At 37.9% G+C, this 22,129-nt stretch overlaps 1 protein-coding gene across 1 annotated transcript in view; it reads right to left on the bottom strand.

Moving 5' to 3' along the window:
* Nucleotides 1-22,129, bottom strand: part of LOC150085173 (E3 ubiquitin-protein ligase RNF10) — a 197,799-nt gene that overhangs the window by 118,346 nt on the left and 57,324 nt on the right. The window contains exon 7 of the mRNA XM_090373063.1: nt 3,198-3,346. Coding sequence (XP_090229189.1) covers nt 3,198-3,346 — 149 coding nt within the window. The remainder of the gene's footprint in view (nt 1-3,197; nt 3,347-22,129) is intronic.

The raw sequence follows: 22,129 nt of genomic DNA, 5'->3' as shown, positions 1-22,129 counted from the left end.
TCATGTTTGGCATAAAGGTCTTCTAAATAAGCTTCCATCATATGGTTTTCCAATGGTTTTTAGGAACTGGGATCCAGTTTTCTCTCTCACCGATCACTGTGGGTGATGGTAGATGGCTCTGTCTTCTAACTTCTCCACTAATGCGGTGTTCCCCAAGCTTCAGTTCTTTCTCCCACTATTTTCCTCTTGTACATTAATGACCTTCTTCCATTGACTGGAAATTCTATTCATAGCTTTGCTGATGATAGGACATTGCATTCCACCTTCCAGTCTGAGAAACTCTGCCCTGCTGAAACAGCATCGACTTCTCAAATATCCATTACCGATTCTTTAAATGCTGACCTCCAGGTAATTCTCCAGTGGGGCAAAGATAACTTAGTTAATTTCAATCCTTCTAAAACTCAGTCCTGTCTTATATTTTGCAAAAAAGGATAATTCAACTCATATGCTTACCTTCAATGACATTCCGATATATCTATATTGGGGATTACCCTGACTTCTAATCTCTCTCTCTCTCTTGGCATAAGCACATTACAAATATTGCTTCCTCTGCATATAAAAAACTGTTTTCTCTTTCACTCTCTGCATTACTTTTCTTCCAAGCAGCTGTTTACTCCTTACAAATTGCAAATCTGCATCACCGCAGAATATTGTTTCCACATCTGGGGTGGTGTCCCCAAAACCTCTCTCAGGCTTCTCGATTCCATTCAGAAGAGGGCATTATATCAGGTTAAATTATATCATTAAATTATATCAGGTTAGGTTAATTAATGATCTCTAATTAACTCATCTCTAACAGAGTCTCTCCACTATCTCATACACATTCTGCTTCTGCTACAAGCCTTTTCTATAGAATGGGTACTGGTTTTCTGAATTGGCTTCTATAATTCCTGGTTTTGCTTTCAAAGTAGTCCAAACATGTGTCGTTACCACTCAACATCCTTTCACTGTCCAACTTCAAACTCACAGAACCAACTTTTCTTTTACCTCATTTATTCATTCATCTTTCGTTTTCTGGAACAACCTTCCCTTAGGAAGGTTGTTCCAGAAAATGAAACTTGAACAATCTACAGAAGTTCAAGTCTAATGTCAAAAAATATCTTCTTTCATCTTCTCAATCTTACTCTCATCCTCTCAACAGTACTGTCATTGGCCAGTTAGATGAGCTGGGCTTCTTCCAATGGTGTTAGATGAAATTCAGATTGATGAAAAGGGTTTTGTATCCATAGGCTCCCCCCATACAAATGTTATTAGTTTCCAAGAAATAATCTTGAAAATTTTTACTAAGTGCATTTAGGTGAACTTTTATATTAACATTAATCACCTTTCCATCAAAAATAAAAGGTTTATTGATTACCATTTGACAGTACTGAGGAAACACATCATAAATACCCATACCCAGTCTTCTATATCAAATTAATAACTTTTTATGAAATGCTCTAATTTTAAAAAAAAGTGACAAATGTCATTTAATCATCCTTGCAGGGAGAAGTTAAGTTCATTGAAGATACCAAATATGCCACTTAAATAAGCTGGTTTTTCCAACAGACTTCCATTATTGTACAGTACTCCTAAATCAGAGTTCCTCTCCTTCAAAAATATTTCCACCTCTTCCTTTAGTTCTACTAAAGAGGTGGAAATATTTTTCCACCTCTTTTCTAGTTATGTCAATACCTTCCCTCGAGAAAGCCAATGGATACTGTTATGCAGAAGTGAAGAATGAGCAGAACCCATTTCTTCGCACATCACAGAGAACAATCTCGAGTTGGCAGCACTTTCATTTACAAAATTTATAATTTTAACTTCTTGAGAAAGTATTTCTCAAGAAGGATAATTTTTTTTAAAGCTAGTTCATGATGTAAAAATTAATGCATTTCAGTAATATCTTCTGCACACAGTTTTTAATTCGAGCTACAACCTCAGATTAATGTCCCGTCATTGCTGTTGTCCCATCTGTACTCACAGGGATACAGCACTTCCAATGCAAAACTTTTTTCTCAATAAATTCATTTAAGGCATGAAAGATACATTCACCAGTAAAAGTTTTTAGTTCAGCAGCAAAGCAGTCCTCCCCTGATTTCCTCTTCGGAATAATCAATAAACTGCATACAGACTAATAAAATGGCTTGGTTTGATATATCTAGTGATTCATCTATTTGAATAGCAAAACCAGCACAACATAAAATTGACACATTCAAAAGATTATACTAAATAGAATATTCTCCTTTGGGGAGCAAAGTAAAACTTACTTGTTGCAAGTCCTTTTTTTTCTTTTTAGTTCGAACGCTTGGTGGTTTAAATGGAAAAATATCAGCAATCGTTCCATATAAGTCGAGGGTGGGGAATCTTTGGCCCGCACAGAGACAATGAGATAAAATGAACATATATAAAACTATTAGAGTTTGTGATACTTATATGCAAAGACTACTTTGTACTTACTTAAAGATAATGAGCACAATGTCCCATTTTCAGGGAAAAAACAATCTGGTAATGTACAAAGTATGCTATTTACTGTGAACTCTATCTCACAATATACTGATCTTTTCCTTTCTTTCTCAAATTAGGAAGTTTCAGAAAATGCTGTCAAGTGTAAGGTAAACTTGTAGATCTCCTAACTGTAAGCCACAGACCCACTGTTGAGAAACACTGGCCTATGTGATTTGCAATTGTTCCACACCTTAGATGCATTCTGATGTCAATTTACCATATTAAATTATATCAGGTCAGTAATTTCATATAAATTAATATAACTTGTAGCTGGAGTTCAACGTGCCTGTGAAAATCAATAAATACACACATCCACTTGCATTCATTTTTGGGGGGGGGGGGAATACAAAGAGTGTCCATTATTTCAGGTTGCAAAGTAATAAAACAGTATCTTATAAATAAACTTTCTGTTTATAGTGAAAAATGGCCACATGTGGTTACAGAAGTTTAGAGAATATAATAAAATTACCATATTTTGTGATAAACACAGATTCAAACATATGGTGCAAGTAATTTTGTACTGGTCACTGACCATTCACTATGGTTATAGAGGTTTCTTTATAAATGTGTTCCCTGCCACACCCCAAGACTAAAGTAGTGCCTGTACTGAGGCTCAGTTTCTAATTGAGATAGGAATGACTGAAAATAAAATCAATATTTTAATTTCATTAAAGCGGATAATAAAAGAAAAATTCTAATTATAAAAATACCTCTAGGGCAGATTCAATAAAGCAAACTTCTGGTTTATCACCTTCTTCACTCAACTGAGAATGCAATTCAGTACGCTCACGATCAATTAGATCATATACATGTTGCTTTGCTGCTAGAAGCAGTTTCTGGAAGCAATTTGCTGAAGAACCTACATTAAAAACAAATCTACATTAAAATAAAATTTAAAGAATTTCTAAGTTGTAGGTATATGCTGGGCACACCTACATAACCAGTTAAAACAGTATGTGATAAGACTTGTAATATAATGCAAGTACAAAGTTATATTTTTCTCTACCAATTCAAATTCTAGTGCAATGTATTAAAGAATAAGCATATCAAAAGGGCAATGATAAAATAAAGGTCTTTTAAATTAGGGTTGTAGATTGCTAATTTCAATTTTTCTTTTGAGAAAGGTTCTCATCATTTCAGCATGAATTTTCTTATTAACTACCAACAAAAAAATAAGAAAAGGAGTCAAAATAACCTTTCTCAGATAATAATACAACTACTAAGAGAACAAACAGCATGATTTTATTTTTATTAATGCTTTCGCTTGCTCCCATTTTGATTGGGATTCTTGTTTTATTTCAAATTAGTTCTTTCCTCAATTTCTAATTTTTTGAACCTTAGTTGGTAAACTGCTGTAACTCACGCAAATGGGAATAACAGTTGCTCAACTTTAAAGAAACCAACCTTCTCCCTAAGATTTCTTAATATCCAGGCTTGCCTGAGATCATGATATATCAAATTCAATTTGATCTTTGGATACAGGGGACCAAAACTGAACATAACATATAGTCCTATACAATTGGTTCATTCAGCTTTTGTCAGATTTAAGGGGGAAAATATTAAAATATTCTTAGGGAAAAAAGTCTCCCAAAGAGACTTTTATTATACTACTAAAATTTTATTGCTTAATGGCAAGTGCATGTCACTTGCCATCCAGCAATAAAATCTTAAATAACCATCAATGGACTGAATGCACTTATTACACCGTTCTAAAAGTTTCTGAAGAGTCAGCAAAGGTGTACAAAGAGATGATACTCATTTTGGCAGTTACATTTTTCTTTGCTATTCTAACCTGAAATCTTTCCTTTGAAGACAGTTTTCACCTTGGGAAAGAGGAAGTCTACTGGTGATAGATTCAGAAAGTAGGATGGATGCTGGATCTGTAAGAACCAGCTGAATTTCTCTCAAAATTGCAGCCTCACCCAGGAAATGTGCTTCAAAAAGATACATAAAACACAGCACTGATTCTCTCCCCTTCAGGTATGAATTCCTTGTGAATCACACAGTTTGTCAAAAAACATGATCAGCATCATCTTGATCCTGGACTTCTGCAAACAAAACTTTTTTTTGGGCCTTGGTGATTATTTTGAAGTCCAGTGCATGCTCTGATGCTTCATCTCTAGGTCATACTGAAACACCCAACACTCAACTCTAGCGACAATATAGTCAAGGAAATTAGAATTGTCTTGACAAGTCTGGATGGATGAACTTTTCACATGATGACACTTCATTGCTTCTGCTCATCGTGAGGCTGGGCAGCACAAATTTTTGCCTTCCTTTTCCCTAAATCTTCATGTGAAATTTGGCAAATCATCTCTTTAATCTTATCCAACTCATCAGCCATCATTCTGGGGGTCAAATGACAATCTATTTTCACAATTTCTGAAACTATTTCAATACTGTCCTCATTTAGAGAAGTTGACAGACATCTATTTCTTTGGTCTTCGCAAACATCCGCACATCTGTGTTCTTTGAACCACTTACACCATTCAAACACACTGGTGTGACTTAACATTTCATTACCATAAACAGTTTTAACATTTCATATGTTTCTGTTGTAGCTTTTCCCAGTTCAAAGCAAAATTTGATATTCATTCATTGCTCCATTACAAAACTATGATATGAAACATTAATGCTACAAATGAAACTGGTTGTTACTCGCAAATTGTCAATTTCTGTACCACCATCTGTTTGAAGAACAACATACCACCTGTTTATTTTCAAACTCATTGAACATGACCACAAAAGCACCAGTTGGGTACTTTATTGTTGCAGCTGTTTTATATATATATATATATATATATATATATATTAATAGTTATATTAGTGATAAAAGGAAAGCAAGAAAGTTAAAAGACAATAACTAATATTTATGGGTTAATGCAGTTGCAAGCAATCATGCAATACACCCACAATGTCTATTAGAATATCATTAGAAAAAGTAAATCAATCCAATAATAAGAATACCATCAAGGACTTAAGAAAACGCAAAAAAAAAAAAAAAAAAAAAATTATTATTATCGCTTTTTACCGACAATCTAGATGACTTCAACTGGGGCCAACCACCCAGAATGAAGGCAAAAAACGACAAGAAGTTCTCTGTTTCTGTGATGATCAATATATGCTAAGTAATTTAAATCTAAACTATTCGATTTATATTCGGCCTATACTGGTTTATATTTGGTTTAGATTTAAATTACTTAGCATATATTGATCATCACAGAAACAGAGACCTTCTTGTCGTTTATACAAGAGTATAAAATACAGGACCATGCTGAGGAAATGCCGCGAGCTACTCCATAATGTCTGTCTGCAATTCTGCCCAGACACGATAGGAGGGATTATATGTTAAGAGCCTTGTGGATTAACTCAAGACTTGAAGGAATCTGCAAGGCTTTAGGGGGGAAATTTCTATCAGCATGGCCCACACTTGTAGGTAGAAGGAATTTGTTTTGTAGAGACGGGATACGCTTAAACAAAGGTGTGCAAATGTTTTTGCCAGTATTATTGAGGATACCTTAAAGGTTCAGGGAAACTGCTAGTTAGGGGGGGGGGATGTGGGTAATACTGACACGCGTTTATCTGATAATATTGGTCAAAGTAACTCTTGCACATACCTTAAGAGTTCTTATCTGCTACCCCAACTGGACGTATTATCTAGATGTTCTGGGGGCAGAAACGTTTCACGTGAGCAGGTAAGCTAATATCAAGGGAAGAGAGCCCAAAAAACTTCAAGGGTTGTGTTAGGGTTGTTAAATATAGAAGAACTGTAAATCTTAATTGTTTACACAGTAATGTTAGAAGTGTAGTCAATAAAATGAGCGGATTCGAACTGCTGGTTAAAATAAGTAACGTGGACATAATAGAACTTACAGAAACGGGGTGCCACCCGGAAATGGGGGTTTATGAGTTTCAGTACGGCTTGTATAATGTATTTAGGAAGGATAGGGTAGAAGAAAGGGTGGTGGGGTAATGCTTCTTATCAGAAACAGCCTGAGTGCGACGATAGCTTTCCTGGATTCAGACGTTTCACATGCTAGTATGGAATCTGTATGGTGTGAGATAGTTGGAAACAAAAGGTATAATGCAAGTAGGAGTAATCTACAGACCAGGTGATTGTGAAGATTATGACGAAAGCCTCTACATGCAAATGGAATGGGCAAGTAAGTGTCAATGTCTTATTATGGGTGATTTCAATTTGCCTCTTTGACTGGAGTAAATGGGAATAAAATTTTTAAATTAACTAGATGACTGTTATTTGTATCAAAATGTCAGGGAAAGTACTAGAGAAAAGAATATCCTAGACATCATCACCCATGAATCAGATGACATAACAGGGCTGACAGTAGAGGAACCAGTAGCAGGAAGTGATCACGGAGTTCTACGGTGGATGATGATGAGAGATGTAGCAGCAGTAAAAGGCAAAGGAATGGGTTTTAATTTCAGAAAAGGAAATTACGATGCCTTAAGGTACTACACGGTCTCTATTAACTGGGTAGATATCGTGCAGAAAATGAATACATTTGAACTGTGGTACGCTTTTAAAACATTAATCATAGATGCCTTGAATGTGCCATTCAAAAAATACTAGACGAGGAGGGTTCCAAGATGGATGAATAGTGAAGTTGCCACATTACTTGAGCAGAAAAAGGTGGCATGGAAAGGTTACAGAGCAATAAAAAGTACTGAAGCCTATAACAGCTACAAGGTGATATGTAACAGAGCCACAGAAAAGGTTCAACAGGCAAAGGGAGTTTATGAGAAATCACTAGCAAACAGAGCAAAGAGTGGGGGATAAGGAATTCTTCACATATATAAATGCCAAGAAGAGCAGGACAAACCAGATCGGACCTTTGCGTAAGGGAAAGGGGACAGTATTAAATACACCAGCTGCCGTTGCAGATGAACTCAACAGTTATTTTGCATCGATATTTACAAATGAAAAACCTTTTGTGGCAATGGGAAATTGTGGGAGCGAAGTTAAAAAAATATGTAATTAATGATATTGAAATTTCGGAAGATTATTTAATGAAAAAACCTTCGAGCCTACAGACCAGTAAGGCTCCTGGAGCTGATGGAATATACCCTATAATCTTAAGGGAGGCGGCAAGCGAGTGCATTGAACCATTGAGGCTAATTATGCGAGCATCGCTAGACTCTGGGGAGATTCCCTTGGATTGGAAAAGTGGAAATGTATCTCCCATACATAAGGGTGGCTCTAAAAGTGAAGTTGGAAATTATCGACCTGTCAGTCTGACTTCAGTAGTAGGGAAAATCATGGAGGTGATGATCAAGGGTGGAATTCAGGATCATTTATATCGAATTGAAATTCTCAAGGATACTCAGCATGGTTTTGTAAAGGGAAAATCATGTTTAACAAATCTGGTTCGCTATTTCGAAAGGGTCACTCACGAGCTGGATTTAGGGAATAATTTCGGCATTGTTTACTTAGATTTCAGCAAAGCTTTTGACACAGTCCCACATGAGCCGTTGCTTTATAAGCTGGAACAGGTTGGAATCACTGGGAAGAACCTTAGATGGATAGAAGGATGGCTTCAGGGCAGGAGGCAGAGGGTTGTGATAAATGGCTATTCCTCAAATTGGGTTGATGTAAGAAGTGGGGTTCCCCAAGGATCAGTATAATGACCACTGTTGTTTTTAATTTTCATAAACTACATTGATGAAGGGATAGAGGGCGTGATGTCTAAATTTGCAGATGATGTGAAAATTGGTAGAGTAGTTAATGATCACTGTCAAGCTGAGCTTCTTCAGAGAGACCTAGATAGACTTTAAGAATGGTCAGAAAAATGGCAGCTGTGCTTTAATCCAACAAAGTGTATTACACCTGGAAAACAGTAATCCCAAAAAGACTTATTCACTTGGTTGGTGGAGTTCAACTAAACCCAGTATTGGAGGAAAGGGACTTGGGTGTTACGATACGGTCAGACATGAAATTCTCGAAGCATTGTAAATAGGTTGCAAGGAAGGCCCATGGTGTCCTATCGATGATCTATCGAACTTTTGCAAGTAGAGATAGGGACGTGATAATCCCATTATATAAGGCTTATGTTAGACCACACTTGGAATACTGTGTTCAAGTATGGAGACCGCACCTAAAGAAAGACATCGAGCTTCTTGAAAGGGTGCAAAGACGGGTAACTCGCCTGGTGAGAATGGCAAAAGGGCGTCCTTATGAAGAAAGACTTCGAATATGTGGGTTGCAGAGTTTGGAAACTAGACACCTTAGAAGAGATTTGATTGAGGTGTTTAAGGCTCTGAGAGGCATCAGTAAAATGAATGAGAACGAAATTTTCAAGATTATAAATGATGCTGGAACTAGGTGACATATATTCAAGTTACGGGGGGGGGGGGAATGTTTAGATTGGACTGCAGGAAGTTTTATTTTAGCCAGCGAGTTATAAATTACTGGAATAAGTTGCCTTCATGGGTGGTAGAGGCCGACAGTTTGGGGAAATTCAAGGGTCATCTGGATGGTGCCTTCGGGTAGGGGAGGCGCATGGGATGATAGGTTTAATTTCCTTTTTTTTTTTTTTATTAATTATTATTATTTATTTTTTTTTTTTTTTGTTTTTATCATTGTTTTGTTCGGATATATATATATTTTTTTTTTTTTGGCTGGTGCAGCATAAGCTATAGGCTTTCTTGCACCATGCGGCCATTACTAATACTAATACTAATATATAAAAGATAATAGAAAGTATAAGAAAAAAACTAAAAAAAACAAAACTGTGTGAATGTTGAGTGAATGAAAGTTATTAATTGAATGTTCTAACATTCAATTAATAACTTTAACCTAAAGTTATTAATTGCATATATATAATCTAACCCACACTAAATCTATCTTAGCCTCTTCACTGGACAGACATGGCTATGCAGGCTCGCATGGTTATCCAAGCTAACACACCATGCCGTAGCTTTTCCAAGCTGGCATGGTGTGGGATGCAGACACTGGCCATTAGGGTAACCCCCAGGCCAGTGTGGAACAGAGCTGCAAAAAGCAGGCTCCACCATAGGAATCTCTTTCCCTATGTTCTTTTATTCCTGTCACCTAGGGTGGTTGAGTCTCCTTCCCCCACCCTGTGTGGCCCCTACCCCCTTTTGCCTGGAGGCTCACCCTAACACCCAATTTCAACTCCCACCCTCTGAACCAGGGTTCCCTTACACTTACAGTTCCCCCTTTTAAATCGGGCAAGTGCTGCAACACTGCCCCCCTCTGTTCTCTATCCCTATTTATCCCACCCTCTCCCGATTATCTCCTTTCCAATAAAAAAACATTTTTCGTTTTTTTTTGGGGGGGGGGACTCTCTTTGAATGCCTAGGCTCTTTGAATGCCCAGGGTTCACCCCGCCAGAGCTTTCCTCTCTCTCCTAATGTGTCCTGGCCCACCTCCCGTGGCAGTGATGGAAACTGGCGTTGTTAGTGGCTCTCCACTTTTTTTTTTCTCATACACTTGCTTTCTTGCATCACATGCCACTACTACTACTACTACAAAAAACCCACACTAAAACTTAACAAAACACATACCCTGGCCTTATGCAGAGTATTATATTCTACACAGAGTCAAAACGCGGAATTGGGGGAGACCCCAGTGCCACCAGACAAAAAAACAGTCACTGTGTTCGATATCTAAACAAGAAATGACCTATGTAATTATTTACCTGTGCATTTGTAGTGCGCAACATTATCAAGGTTGAATAAATATCACTATGTAATTATTTACCTGCAATCACATATCTCACTTAAGAAAAGGCCTTTTTCTTCAGATTCCCACAATGCATGAGGAATATTGTTGCATCCAAAAGAGCAAGACTAAAATATTTAACTACAGTATTTACAAACTATACAAATATTTAAAATATTTACAAATGGCTAAACTACTTACAAGTATGCAATATTCATTAATATACAAAAAATGTTACAATGGAACATCAAATGTTAGACAGGGAAGCACGTGTATGAGGTTGGTGAATGTTATGGAGGCAGTTGTCAATAATTAATTGCATTTGTAGTGACGTAGTTGCCTCACACACTCTTCTCCCATTGGCTAGAATAAATATCACTAGGAGGAAAACAATTTAATGTACAGAGAGATAAGCAAGTAAGTTTTAGGTTAGGGTGGCTCCCAGAACGTCAGTTCAACTCTGCCTCGTTTCACAAATAAAAAAATGAAACCTATTTAACAGTAACGAAATCACCATATTTAGTAGTATAGGTAATGAATATTTGCGAATACTCGTGTATACTTTTTTTTTTTTTTTTTTTGATTTGGTAGTTGTTGGCGCATCGGCTTCTGTGGCCATATTGCACCTCCCAAGGTTTTTGCAGTACTTTGATCCAAGCCCGAGACGGGAATCGAACCCGCGACCTTTGGGTTGCCAGGCAGGTACTTTACCCACTCGGCTAGCCCGGTCGGCTCTCGTGTATACAGAGTAAAAACAGTCTACAACAATACCAGGAGTTTAGTAAACACATTTGATGAATTTGAGGTGTTGGTCAAAGCAATCAAACGGAGATATTGTTGGGATAACACGTGGTGTCGAACAGATATAAAGAATGCAGAACTGGAATTTGAGGAGTACAATACGAACAGAAAATATAGAAAGGGAGGAGTGTGATTATCCCCTTATACAAGTGGATAATCACAATAACCCCTAACAATAATTACTTCATTATCCCTGCTAGAAAATTCCTGTATATCATTGACAAGACACCGTGAACTACTCTTGCAGATCATCTGCACTGCTCGGAAAACTTCATATTTAACTGCACAATTACCTACAGGTCCTTTTCATCCTCTACCACCCTGAGTGTAGTACCACAGTTGGAACATTATTCTGGGGTTACTGCTACCCACAGGCAGTAATAGGGGCATGTGATGCAAGAAAGCAAGCGTATGAGCTTATGCAGCATCAGCCAAAGGAAAAAAAAAAAAAAAAATTCACACAACCATTCCCTCTAAAAGTTTGTCCAGTTCCTCCTTGAATTTATTTAAGCTATCAACTTCCACAACGACAGACGGAAGTTTGTTCCAACAATTAACCACCCACTGGCTAAAGGCAAATTTCCGCACATCTATTCTACAACTTGAATTTCCTCAATTTGAATTTATGCCCCCTTAGGTTTATAATCTGAGCAAGTGCAGGAATCCCATCAGAATTCAGCATGCTCAACCCATTCAAGGCCTTATACACCTCAATCAGATCACCTCGCAGGGTACCTAGTCTCCAGCTGCTGCAATTTGCAGAACTTAAGCCTCTCTTGGTAAGAGGGTCCCTTCATTGCCCTTGCCAATCTTGCTGCCCTTCTCTGTAAATTTGCTCTGTAGATTTTAGGAAGAATGTAGATTTGCTTGAGCAAATCTACATTCTTCCGAAAATGAGGCCTCCAGACCTGTACGTAGTACTCAAGGCATGGCCTGACCATTTCATTATACAAAGGGATAATCACCTCCTTTTTCGTGCTAGCAAAATTCCTATATATCATTGACAAAACCCCATGACCTGCTCTGGCAGTCTGTCTGCATTGCTCAGAAAACTTCATATCTGACTGCACAATTACTCTGAGGTCTTTTTCATTTTCTACCACACTAAGTGTAATACCACACAGTTGGTATCTTCCTCTAGGGTTACTTCTACCCATATGCAGTACTTTGCATTTGTCAAAGTTAAAACTTCAGTTGCCACTTCTGAGCCCATCTGCCCAAATTTTCTAGATCCTGTTGCAATAACACACTACCATTACTGTCATTAACAACCCTGCCAACTTTTGTATCATCTGCAAACCTTGACACTAAGCCTGATTATACCATCATCAATATCATTGATAAACATAAAAAACAAAAGTGCCCAACATCGAACCCTGTGGGGCTCCACTAATAATATTAGTCCACGAAGAGCAGCATCCATTAATTACCACCCTCTGGCTCTTCCACTCAACCACCCTATTATCCATGGGAACAGGTGTCCTGTGTGTTATCAGACACTCAGCCTAAAACACTGATCGATCCAATATCGCTCTATTACAGAAGATTTAGGAGAAGTACGGTTGGCCTGCCTCCCTAAAATCCACTCATGCACACCTTCTCGATGGTAAGCCCTTTTACGTCACTTAGGTGGCAACGAACGTGTAGAATGGTTCTCTTCAAGACACCTGGTCAGCGTGAAGAGGAAAAGACCAAACCCTCCAGCCTATGACAGCACGACAAAACAAATGGCCCTCAGTCCCCAGCAGCTTTCACTCTCCCTCTTACGGCAGCGAGAGGATCAGAGTGGAAGCAAAGAGTGCTAAGAATCTCTGGGTACGACCAGGCTGCCATGCACGGAAACTGAACTTGGCCTGTTATAAGGTCACTTATAACAGGCCAACCTGTTACACCTGTTATAAGATCACTCATCGGTGAAGACAGGATATTAGAGCTGGAAAAGGAATTAGAAAATGTGAATTGGAATATCATCGGTTTGGCTGAAACAAGAAGAAGAAATGAATCACTTATAAATTTATCAAGTGGAAATCTGCTGTACACCAATGGAAACAGTGAAAGGAGTGAAGGTGGAGTTGGGTTTCTGGTCCATAAAGATTTTAAAAACAACATTTTAGAATTCAAAAGTACATCACAAAGGGTGTCAAGACTAATACTCAAGATTTCTAAGAGGTACAGGTACAGGCTAAAGGTTATAATGATTTATGCACCAACATCGTGCCATGATGATGAAGAGGTTGAAGAAGTGTACACTGAAATTGAGTCTTCTAGATGAGCAGAAAACCCACTATGCTATTATTATGGGGGACTTCAATGCTAAGATTGAAAAAAGACAAAACAGCACAGAAAGGGGAACTATAGGAATTTTGGAATTGGTGAAAGAAATAAAAGAGGTGAAAGACTTGTGGAATTTGCAGAATCTCAAGGAATGTCTAGGCAAAATTGCAGACACTTTCAAATTCAACCCTAACTCGTGGCTTGTTTTTCATTGACCTGTACTTGTTAAGTAATTCTGCCATTCTCCTATTCTTAATATCATTGGTACCTATGTGAACAACAATATCACCTTTTAAGCCCTTAAAAGATTATATCTACTGTACAACATCATCAACATTTGCCCCATGCAGACATGGGGCAAACGTTGATGATGTTGTACAGTAGATATCCACGTATCCTTTTTGCACAATATATTCCCATTTCTCTATTGTCAGGGAAATGGGAATGTATTTTGCACAATATATTCCCATTTCCCTGATGATAGAGTCACCGATAACAACAAATTCCTGTGGAACCAACGCATTCTTCCCTGGGGATTGCCGCTGTGTTGCCCGACGTTCAAGTGCAAGCTCTAGTATTTATGTAGGCAGCTGAAAGCTTGATGAGCCCCTCAATTTAAATCCTTTGAGGGCATCTACCCTGTTCTTCAAGCTCTCATAAAGGCCCATAACAATGCTGAGTTGGCACCTCATTTCCTCACACCAAGCACACACACAAAACATTCCCATTGGCAATAACATGTCCCATTCCTCCTTATAGCTCCACAAACATCAAAGAAGCAGTACATTTCAAAAGGCTGTGATTCAGAGGACAACTGCCCCTCTCAGTTCTCCCATAAGCCACAACACTCCCACTACTTTAACCCTTTTGCGTTGCTGCTCTGAGGCATTTCGATTAAATTCAATACAATTAAAAATAACACTAAACTTATATCTCAGTGCAGTAATAACACTAATATATATATATATATATATATATATATAATCATTGAATTATATTAAATATTAACATAAATTAAATTATAATAAAGTGAATAAATAAATAAATAATTAGGCATTCATTAGAGGCAGCGACATGCAATTCCTCCATATGAAGCTGAAATACATCCAATATTTTAAATTAAATAAAACATAAGCCAGTAGTATGGCAAAAACTGTAGAGCGAAAATTGACATAAAAATAACCCAAATAAACAAACGAACGAAAAAAAGGATAGACATAATAGTAGCCCGATAACCCTTGTATAATTGAGTTTTAAATCCGAATTAATAAAAACTATACAAATTTTAGGATAATTCCAATTATATAATAATTTAGCGGTACCCCCCCCGAGAGGTACCAGTTCCGAAAGACGTGAAATATCACCAAAAGAGGGTTAAAAGAACTACCAAACGATAACAAAATCAAAATAAATTAAAATAAAATATAGACTGACCATTATGCCCCATATCGACAGAGGACCACGAGGCCAATAATGGTCGTGGAATCGTTGCATTTCAATTGCTATACAAATCGTCGCCGTGGTGAAAAGATCGAAGTACCAATTCACCCTCCCTCCTCCGATCCACCAGTGCAGAGGATTTGCACAGCGGTGGTCCTTATGCAGCGAAAAATAAACTATAAGAACAGACAGCACTCTAGAGCAGAGCCACACCACTGACATACTGTAAGCTGAATCAGCTTGCTAAATTAGCATATCGATAGTAATGGGTCGATATGCTAATTTAGCAACGCCTGTGTCGCCATCTATTTTCCTTTTTCTTCTATATAAGCTGATTCAGCTTACAGTATGTCAGTGGTGTGGCTCTGCTCTAGAGTGCTGTCTGTTCTATAGTTTATTTTTCGCTGCATAAGGACCACCGCCGTGCAAATCCTCTGCACTGGTGGATCAATCGGAGGAGGGAGGGTGAATTGGTACTTCGATCTTTTCACCACGGCGACGATTTGTATAGCGATTGAAATGCAGCGATTCCATGACCATTATTGGCCTCGTGGTCCTCTGTCGATATGGGGCATAATGGTCAGTCTATATTTTATTTTAATTTATTTTGATATCATTTGGTAGTTCTTTTAACCCTCTTTTGGTGATATTTTCACGTCTTTCGGAACTGGTACCTCTCGGGGGGGTACCGCTAAATTATTATATAATTGGCATTATCCTAAAATTTGTATAGTTTTTATAATTCGGATTTAAAACTCGAAATTATACAAGGGTTATCGGGCTACTATTATGTCTATCCTTTTTTTCGTTCGTTTGTTTATTTGGGTTATTTTTATGTCAATTTTCGCTCTACAGTTTTTGCCATACTACTGGCTTATGTTTTATTTAATTTAAAATATTGGATATATATATATAAATTAGTAGTCATTAAAGGTAACGTGCTAACGTTACAGTACTCGTAACGCTAATTATGGAGCAAAAGGGCAAACGGAACAGAAATCGCTATCACGGTGAACAAAGGAGGGATCTAAGATAAAGGAAAAGTAATAAGAAGTAATAAGAATAACTTAGTGCTATTCATCCTGTGACCTCAGCGCCTTTATCGAGGGCCAGCCGCTGAAATCAAAGGAGGAAACGGCAATAAGTGGGCAAAGCCTTTTAGCCTGTTTCTGAAATGAAATACATGCCACACGTGAAAAGTAGGTAAAGTTAGTTAAATTTTTAATTTTCATTTTAATCAAAAGGCGTGCATATATTTCATGGGTGACCCGACAGAGGCTGGAATGGTATTCATTTGAACAAAGGTGGTGCCAAGATTTTTTCCAGTATCATTGAGGATATCCTAAGGGTTCAGGGGGACCTGCTAGTTAGGGGAGAAAAGGGTAAACGTTAAAAGAATAACAAGAATAAAAATCAAGAAAAGGGATTACTTACTGCGGTCGTGCAGGTTGTAGCAATCTGTACTACTGTGGAGTAATAAAAAGTTTAAACTGAATGTGGGCTGTGGTATATAGTATAAACTGGTGACCCCTGGTGTAAGAAATTGGTAAAATTAAAATTAAATTAATTAAGTTAAGTTTAACTTAATTAATTAAGTTTAACTAAATTAATTAATTAAGTCCTGAGTGGAGTCCCTCAGGGCTCAGTGTTGGGTCCATTATTGTTTTCTGTATTTATAAATGATATTGATGATGGTATATCGGGATTAATGTCCAAGTTTGCAGACGATACAAAGGTTGGCAGGGTTGTCAAGGACACTACTAACACTATGCTGCTGCAACAGGATCTGGAAAGGTTGAGCAGATGGGCTGAGAGGTGGCAAATGAAGTTTAACATTGACAAATGTAAAGTACTACACATGGGAAACAGCAACCCCAGAGCAACGTATAAACTCTGTGGTACTACACTGACAGTGGTAGAGAATGAAAGGGACCTGGGGGTGGTTGTGCAGGCAGATATGAAGTTCTCTGAGAGCAAGAGTAGCTCATGGTGTATTGTCAATGATATACAGGAATTTTTCCAGCAGGGATAAGGAGGTGATTATTCCATTGTATAAGGCGATGGTCAGGCCACACCTAGAGTACTGTATACAGGTCTGGAGGCCTCATTTCAAGAAGGATGTAGAGCTGCTGGAACGAGTACAGAGAAGGGCAACAAGATTAGTGAATGGAACAAAGGGGTGCTCTTACGAAGAAAGGCTTAAGTTTTGCAAATTACAGAGTCTGGAGACTAGGCACCAGCGAGGTGATCTGATAGAGGTGTATAAAGCCTTGAATGGTTTAAGCATGCTCAATGCTGATGGGATTCTTCCTCTAGCTCGGAATAATCACCTGAGAGGGCATAAATTCAAATTGAGGAAAGACAGATGTAGGATAGACGTGCGGAAATTTGCCTTTAGCCAGCGGGTGGTTGGTTGGTGGAACAGACTTCCATCCCTTGTGGTGGAGGTTGATAGCCTAAATAAGTTTAAGGCTCAGCTGGACAGGTATTTTGAACGAACAGCGGGGTGAAGTGGAAGTGGTTTTTTTTTTTTTTTTTTTTTTTTTGGCTGATGCTGCATAAGCTTGCTTTCTTGCATCAAATGCCTCTACTAATGCTAATGCTAAAAAGTTGGGCTAGCTACCCCTTGCGTCGTAAGTTGAAGATGTATTAAAATAAATTAAATTAGCGAAGTAGTAAATTAAATTTAATATTAATTAAATCGATTACGTTCCAAATGTAAAAAGGGTTAAGGGTAGGGGATAAACACGTGAAGGAATGCATCATGGCATAGAAAGGAATAACAAACTAGCAGGCGAGAAAAGTGTCTTAAAGCAGAAAAGGAGCATCTCGGGTATTAAGTTCGGTAAACTAATGGCTCACGAGAAATAAAAATAAATATATTGGGAGGTAGGAAAGAATAAAGAGAACCGAAGAAGACAAAAAGGTGGTGCTAGGTTGCTTCCTTAAAAACATATTAATACAAACTTTTATATATATATATAAAAGTTTGTATTAATATATTGAATAAAGTATGCATCAATGGATGTGAAAATTACAGTGCCAGAAACTAGAAGGGTGAGGATAGTAGAAAAGGAAGTGTAGTAGATATGTCAAAGAATGTTAATATCCTAGAAGTTATGATGAATTAAGAAAATTATGGGCTGAATTACTAGCCAACAGAAGGTGAGTGAACTATAAAGTAAAATTAGTACAGTAAAATAGAAATAAAACAAAAATAAAAATAAAATAGAAATAAAAATAAAAAGTGGTACAGCTGTCATCGGATGTGGGGGGAAACATATTTCGATAATGGTCGAATATAGGTAAGGCATTTGTGCAGAATTTAATGTCAGCTGAAGGCAATATTGATACATGATCAGGTAATGTCATCAGGGGACTACAACCTGACCAGGTATCAGGACCTGTGTTTCTATATACTTGTCCATAGTAGTAGTAGAAGAAGAAAGGTGAAAGGCCAAAAAAGCAACAAAAAATGTAATTAGCACTTTCTAATACAGTATGGACAAGGTAGTCCCAATGCAGTGTCATTCATTAAGGTAAAAATAAGGATTGGAAATGTCAACAAAGACTCAACATGGGTAGTAAATTAAGTAATTTCTTGAAGGATTATTAAAAACTTATCAAATGAATATATGAGAAGAGTGAAAACTTAACAGTAGAAACTTAATGAGTAAAGAGACAATGTAATCATTCCGCAGAAAATAATTTCATAGTATGAATCAGCTGTAATACTCAATATGTTCTACGTTGATAATAATATTAGTAAATTAATAAGAGGAGTTTACCTCAATATAGTACGTAGAACACTTCCGTATGATACCCTCCAGAAATTAAAACGGAAAAAACCGACAACTTACCGGTACATTAAAGTAAATTATAAATAATTAAATAATCAATTTAACACAATTCAAAATCAACTTAAAACAATTAAAATTCAAATTAACACAATTAAAAGAATCTAACGAAAATATTCAAAACGATTTTCCTTCCTGAAGCTGACAATGCTTTTCGACCGACTGTCGTGATCACAGGAATGAAAATTACCGAATCAGGCTAAACCTGCAACTTAAATAGTGATTATATGTCTTCGCGCATGCACGTAAAGGTCCCCGCATCGGAGATCAAATATGGCCACTGAACATTAACAGAATTCTCTTGTAATTTAATTTCAACGGTTTCTGCAATTAATACGCGACTATTAATTGCAGAAACCATTGAAATTAAATTACACGAGAATTCTGTTAATGTTCGGCGGCCATATTTGGTCTCCGATGCGTGGACCTTTACGCGCATGCGCGAAGACATATAATCACTATTTAAGTTGCAGGTTTAGCCTGATTCGGTAATTTTCATTCCTGTGATCACGACAGTCGGTCGAAAAGCATTGTCAGCTTCAGGAAGGAAAATCGTTTTGAATATTTTCGTTAGATTCTTTTAATTGTGTTAATTTGAATTTTAATTGTTTTAAGTTGATTTTTAATTGTGTTAAATTGATTATTTAATTATTTATATTTTACTTTAATGTACCGGTAAGTTGTCGATTTTTTCGTTTTTTCCGTTTTAATTTCTGGAGGGTATCATACGGAAGTGTTCTACAATTGAGGTAAACTCCTCTTATTAATTTACTAAGAAAATAATTTCAGAAATCATGAATAGTTATTACTTACCAAGTAGTGGAATTCCACCAGATTAATTTACAACTTTACAAATACGATTAGAACTGACCAGTTTATAGTAAATTATAACTGAATTTATTTCTGATAAAATGGGAAACTATACTGAAACAGTATTTTACAAAATAGATAGGGATGTTATTATTAACTAGCTTGTTGTAAAGTACACTGGTGTGCAAACCTTAAGGACCAACAGTATTTCTAAAGGTTACTACCACAAAATCTTTACTTAAGGTACTCCGTAGCCGAGTGGTCAAGAGCGGGAGTGCAGTAGCACACGCTCTTTGAGTAGACCAGAGTTCACGCCCCCGACTACTAAATATGTCGGGGGCGTGAACTCTGGTCAACCATACTAAATATGGTTGATCTGCCAACCTGCACTGAACCAGCGTGGCAGATTATGGTCCATTTCCCTCAGCATGAATTGTCGAAGAGGCTTCCATCCTGCAGTGGGTTGATAATGGCTGCAGTTTACCTTTTACCTTTACTGATGAGAGTAGATTCAGTCTCAGCAGCGATTCTGGATGTCAGCTAATCTGGCGAGAAGTTGGCACATGGTATCACCCCGCAAACATCTCTAAAAAGCTTCGATATGGCTGTTGAGGTGTTCTCGTCTGGGGAGGCATTACCTTGGATGGACGTACACAGCTCCAGATACTGGAAGGTGGTACTGTAACTGGTGCACGCTACTGTACTGAGGTAAATCTTCCCCATGTGCATCTGTTCTGAGGTGCCATTGGCCCCAAGTTCGTGTTTATGGATGATAACGCCACACCCCATCACACTGCAGCTGTTGGGAAGTGAGGATGTTGTTCCTATGGATTGCCCCCCCCCCCACACCCCATCACACTGCAGCTGTTGGGAAGTGAGGATGTTGTTCCTATGGATTGCATTACCTGGGGAGGCATTACCTTGGATGGACGTACACAGCTCCAGATACTGGAAGGCAGTACTGTAACTGGTGCACCTACTGTACTGAGGTAATCCTTCCCCATGTGCATATGTTCCGAGGTGCCATTGGCCCCAAGTTCGTGTTTATGGATGATAACGTCACACCCCATCACACTGCAGCTGTTGGGAAGTGAGTATGTTGTTCCTATGGATTGCTGTTATGGATGATAACGTCATACCCTATCACACTGCAGCTGTTGGGAAGTGAGGATGTTGTTCCTATGGATTGCCCCCCCCCCCCAACCACACACACACACCCCATCACACTGCAGCTGTTGGGAAGTGAGGATGTTGTTCCTACGGATAAAGGAAATATTAAAATCAAGAATTAGAAAATGGTTATTGCTCTATTATAAAACAGTGTTTGGTAGGGTACAGTTGAGTACGTTGGCATTCGAGGTGAGCGGACGCGCTTAGACAGGGCTCCTCAGTTAAGTGGTTTACTTTTGGATAGTGCTTTTAAATATTTGATTTATTTAAATATTGTTGGATTATTTTGTTATAGGTTTTCCTGTAACTGTTTGATTTTAATAATATTATAGATATAATTTTTTAAAGTTACTTTCATTGATATTTATTTAATTTTATAATGGTTGTTACGAGATCTGCCTTAAACACGTCACAGGGTATCGTGACTCACACGGAAATAGCAGATGGCGATTTACGGGTGAGTCATGATTTAATCTGTTGTGGAACCTGTGGAATGTTTTCCAAGGTCGACCTGGTGACTAATCCTACCTCACCTGGGGATTCTTTTCTTTGTGATCGATGTAAGGAGTGCACCGATCTTAAATTACAATTTGGTGCACTGATGGAACAATTTGAGTCCCTGAAAAAACGAGTGCTTGCCCTCGAAAATAATGCATCTGGGAGCTCGTCAGGGACTCAAAACTCCAGCAATCTACCAAGTGATGCACACCCGATTCGAGCCTCAAAACAGAAAAACCAAGTGCAAACTACCCTGGTTAGAAAGGACATTGTTTTATTAGGAGACTCCATTGTCAGGGAAACGGGGAATATTTTTTGTAATAAAGATAGGTGGAGCAGAACCAGGGTATGTCTGCCGGGAGCAACTATTGATGATGTCACCAACAGACTGTCAGATTTTAAAGGGGGTAAAGAAAATATTATTATTCATGTGGGGACAAACGATATTAAACGTACACGATCTGACGATTTGTTGGAAAAATACAGGACCATGCTGAGGAAATGTCGCGAGCTAGGCCATAATGTCTATGTGTCTGCAATTCTGCCCAGACACGATAGGAGGGATTATATGTTAAGAGCCTTGTGGATTAACTCAAGACTTGAAGGAATCTGCAAGGCTTTAGGGGGTAAATTTCTATCAGCATGGCCCACACTTGTAGGTAGAAGGAATTTGTTTTGTAGAGACGGGATACACTTAAACAAAGGTGGTGCAAAAGTTTTTGCCAGTATTATTGAGGATACCTTAAAGGCTCAGGGAAACTGCTAGTTAGGGGGGATGTGGGTAATACTGACACGCGTTTATCTGATAATATTGGTCAATGTAACTCTTGCACATACCTTAAGAGTTCTTATCTGTTACCCCAACTGGACGTATTATCTAGATGTTCTGGGGGCAAAGACGTTTCACGTGAGCAGGTAGCTAATATCAGGGAAGAGAGCCTAAAAAACTTCAAGGGTTGTGTTAGGGTTGTTAAATATACAAGAACAGTAAATCTTAATTGTTTATACAGTAACGTTAGAAGTGTCGTCAATAAAATGAGCGAATTCGAACTGCTGGTTAAAACAAGTAACGCGGACATAATAGGGCTTA

The sequence above is a fragment of the Mastigoproctus giganteus genome, chromosome 5 (assembly GCF_048544385.1).
Source record: "Mastigoproctus giganteus isolate SK-2022 chromosome 5, ASM4854438v1, whole genome shotgun sequence".
Taxonomy (NCBI): Eukaryota; Metazoa; Arthropoda; class Arachnida; order Uropygi; family Thelyphonidae; genus Mastigoproctus; species Mastigoproctus giganteus.
This window is presented reverse-complemented; position numbering and strand designations above follow the sequence as displayed.